We start from the raw sequence: 4,016 nt of genomic DNA, 5'->3' as shown, positions 1-4,016 counted from the left end.
AAGTGAGCACCTCACAAGCCTTACCCTCCCTAGTCCTGGTCCTGGAGGAAAGACTTTCTCAACAGGCCGGGCAGGCCTGACACAGGCGGCAGGGCCCAGGAGGATGTCTTGGGTTGAGTCCTCTGGCTGGAGAGGGACAGTTTCGGGAGAAGCCTAAACTCCAGGAGAGGAAGGAACTGACCTAGGGGTGAAGGTGAGCGTGGATGTGAGGGCTGGGCGGGGATGCGACTTCCTCAGAGACCCAGAATGAGGAGCACCACGCACTCCCCGCTGTGGGCCGCCTCCTCGCCCTTCTCAGACCCCAGGAACAGGCTCCCCCAAGGCATGGGGGCCCATCGGGAGAAAGAAATAAGGCCAGTGCCAGATGAACTGGCATCTTGGCCTCAAAGGAGAGGGAGGAGGGCCCGAGGTTATGGAGCAGCAATTTTCAAATCTTCTGGTCTCAGGATCTTTTTATATCCTTAAAATGTTTTGAGGGCCCCAGAGAGCTTTTGTTTACATGGGTTATATCTATCACTGTTTATCATATTCAAAATTAAAACTAAGACATTCTAAAAAATTTTTGTTTTTAAATATAAAATCCAACAACAAACTCATTGCATGTTAACATAAATAACACTTTTAGTGAAAAATAACTAAAATTTCAAAGCAAACATTTTAGGAAGAAGAGTGGCATTTATTTACATTTTTTGCACATCATTTTAATGTTGGGTTTGATAGAAGACAGCTGGATTCTCATAGCTGCTTCTGCATTCAATCTGTAGTGATATGTGATTTTGGCCAAAATATATGAAGAAAATCTGGCCTCACACAGATAGGTACTTGTAAAGGGAGGGATATTTTAATGTCCTTGTCAGATAATTGATGGCACTCTTCTTTTATATTACATCAAAGCATCACAAATGGTAGTTTTTTTTTGTTTGTTTGTTTTTTAATTTTATTATTGTTTACAAATGGTACTTTCTTAAAGGTTAGCTGCAATGTGGAACCTGGATCATGTAAATGAACTTTTTGTAATTTGTTACCCTGTGATGTATTGGTCTATGTTACCTTTTGAATCTTTTACCTTTGCATAATTTTGAAATATCATGTCTTCCTCATTTGGAAAATATCGGTTCACTGATTATGTGGGTCTTCCAAATATCGATCTTTCATTATAAGATACCAAAAAATTGCATTCACTAATATCGCCACCAATCTCATCAGAAATTTTTTTTTTTTTAAATATATCTTTATTGATTTCAGAGAGAGGAAAGGAGAGGGAAAGAGAGAGAGAGAAACATCAATGATGAGAGAGTTATTGATCGGCTGCCTAGCCGGCAACCCAGGCATGTGCCTTGACCGGGAATCGAACCCCTATCTCCTGGACCGGGAATCGAACCCCTATCTCCTGGATCCTAGGTCAATGTTCAACTGCTGAGCCATGCCCAGCTGGGCAGAAAATTCTTTAAGTATTGGAAAGTTGTCAAGATCCTGCTGGCAGATACAATTTTTCCAAAAATTCTAATTTTCCTTGAAAGTTTGAATTTTATCATTAGCAATAAATACTGTTGGTTTCCTTTGCAGTGACAGGCCTACTCATTCATATGTGAGAAAATATCTGCCAGATAGACAAGTCTGAAAAACCATAGTTTGTCATTTGTTCAAGTGATAATAATGATCCTCAAAAAAGTTCAGCTCAGAACTCAAACAATCACATAGGTGCTTTGCCTGAAGACAACCTATTTACTTCAGTTCACAACACAAGGGTTTTATGTGCATTTCCCATTTTGACACGGAATATTAAAAGAGAAGTGTACTGAAGATTTAATAAAATTAATAATTCCCTCCCTTTACCAAGGACATCTTAAAGTAACTTAAAATGAAATTGGACATTTTTTTTTTTAACACTGAGTACATGGCTGCAAAGAATCTGGCTGCCGCTACAGTTTGGTGCTGCTGCCTTGGTTTACCCTAAGGAGCCAGCAGTTTCACGTCATCAGTGCAAATGTCAACACGGTGCAGAAGGCAAATTACATCTGTTGTTTTTCTGACAGTAGTTTTGACCTCATGGATCCCCTGAAAGGTCTCAGAGATGTTCCTCTCTCCCCCTCATCTCTGTGGACCCCCTTTGAGACTATTATCCTAGAGCTTTGGGATCAGATGACAGAACTCCCTTTAGCAGTGGAAAATGTCCCATAGCATAAAACTATGTAATTCAACTCAACTATGTAATTCACTCGTGGGTGAGTTTTTTGTTTTTAAGAGAATCACAGTGGTTTCTTGGAATAATGGAAGCTACATTTATTTAATTTAACATAGAAAAACTACCATCACAGTAAATGGAGCAACCACAAACATTTTTTTCTCAATCAACAAAATTCCAGTTAGAACCAGTTGTTCCTTTAAACTCACCTGTTTAAGTATCTATTGGCTTCTTCAAGTGTTTCCACTACTCAAACTGAGCTGCCATTGATTTCATTGAATCTCAGATTTAGTTCATGAAAAAATTATTTTATGTAGAAAGAAAAGAAATGCTGCCAGTTAATTGGAAGATGCCATTGATTTTTAGACTTCTAAACATGTGCAAAATGCGAGTCTTGTTGGCCCTTCGTTAACCAGAATTCCTGTGTGGTCTTCCAGGCACAGGGGGACACTGTGACCAGCTGCCTTTTCTAGCCCAGAGCAATGGAGACAAATGATTCCTCTCGTGTGGACTCAGAGTTCCGATACACCCTCTTCCCGATTGTGTACAGCATCATCTTTGTGGTGGGGGTCATCGCCAACAGCTATGTGCTGTGGGTCTTTGCCCGCCTGTACCCTTCCAAGAAACTCAATGAGATCAAGATCTTCATGGTGAACCTCACCGTGGCCGACCTGCTCTTCTTGGTCACCTTGCCCCTGTGGATCATCTACTACTACCATCAGGGCAACTGGATCCTTCCTGCGTTTCTGTGCAACCTGGCCGGCTGCTTTTTCTTCATCAACACCTACTGCTCGGTGGCTTTCCTGGCCGTCATCACCTACAACCGCTTCCAGGCGGTGACACGGCCCATCAAGACTGCTCAGGCCACCACCCGCAAGCGTGGCATCTTTTTGTCCCTGATCATCTGGGTGTCCATTGTGGCCGCTGCGTCCTACTTCTTTGTCCTGGACTCCACCAACGTAGTGCAAAGCAAGACGGGCTCGGGCAACATCACGCGCTGCTTCGAACATTATGAGAAAGGCAGCATCCCGGTGCTCCTCATCCACATCTTCCTCGTGGGCGGCTTCTTCCTCGTCTTCCTCATCATCCTCTTCTGCAACCTGGTCATCATGCGCACGCTGCTCCTGCAGCCCGTGCAGCTGCAGCACAACGCAGAAGTCAAGCGCCGGGCGCTGTGGATGGTCTGCACGGTCCTGGCTGTGTTCATCACATGCTTTGTGCCTCACCACATTGTGCAGCTGCCCTGGACCCTGGCCGAGCTGGGCTTCCAGAACAACAGCTTCCACCAGGCTATCAACGATGCACACCAGGTCACCCTCTGCCTCCTTAGCACCAACTGTGTCCTGGATCCCATCATCTACTGCTTCCTCACCAAGAAGTTCCGCAAGCACCTCACCGAGAAGTTCAACAGCCTACGCAGCAGCCGGAAATGCCCCATGGCCACCATGGAGACAGGCACCGAAGTGGTCTTGCCACTCAACCACATCCCTGCCAATTCCCTCAAAAATTAGTCTCTGATGGACGGCACCAGGCCCACAGGCTTCTCCTTCATGGACATCATAACTGACTTGGGGGGAAAAGAGGTATTTGCTATGGTCTGGGCCCTTCCTCCTTCGGTGCTAGGGGCCCATTAGATATGGAGGCTACCTCCCCAAGGTGGGGATAATGGGAGATCCAGACTTCTAGAAGTCCCAAACTTGAATGAACCCCTTGAGCCACCTTTGGGTACTTGCCATAGTAACCTTGGCTGGTGGCCTCACCCTGAGTGCGTAAATCTGATAGCTGTGGGAGAAAAGTCAGAACCAGGAACAGGCCATGGGAGCAGACTCTG

The 4,016-nt window shown here is 45.0% G+C and overlaps 1 protein-coding gene across 1 annotated transcript; it reads left to right on the top strand.

The window, feature by feature from the left end:
- The first annotated feature begins 2,639 nt into the window (after positions 1 to 2,639).
- On the top strand, positions 2,640 to 3,696 carry PTAFR (platelet activating factor receptor). Its single transcript, XM_016219647.2, has one exon. The coding sequence runs from the start codon at positions 2,668 to 2,670 to the stop codon at positions 3,694 to 3,696; it is 1,029 nt and encodes a 342-aa protein (XP_016075133.2). The 5' UTR covers positions 2,640 to 2,667.
- The last annotated feature ends 320 nt before the right edge of the window (positions 3,697 to 4,016 follow it).

The sequence above is a fragment of the Miniopterus natalensis genome, chromosome 9, assembly GCF_054644295.1.
Source record: "Miniopterus natalensis isolate mMinNat1 chromosome 9, mMinNat1.hap1, whole genome shotgun sequence".
Classification (NCBI taxonomy): domain Eukaryota; kingdom Metazoa; phylum Chordata; class Mammalia; order Chiroptera; family Miniopteridae; genus Miniopterus; species Miniopterus natalensis.
Note: the sequence above shows the minus strand (reverse complement) of the source record. Positions and strands in the feature narration are given on the sequence as shown.

Coding starts and splice junctions, on each gene's coding strand:
- PTAFR (XM_016219647.2), top strand. CDS start 2,668: ATGGAGACAAATGATTCCTCTCGTGTGGACTCAGAGTTCCGATACACC.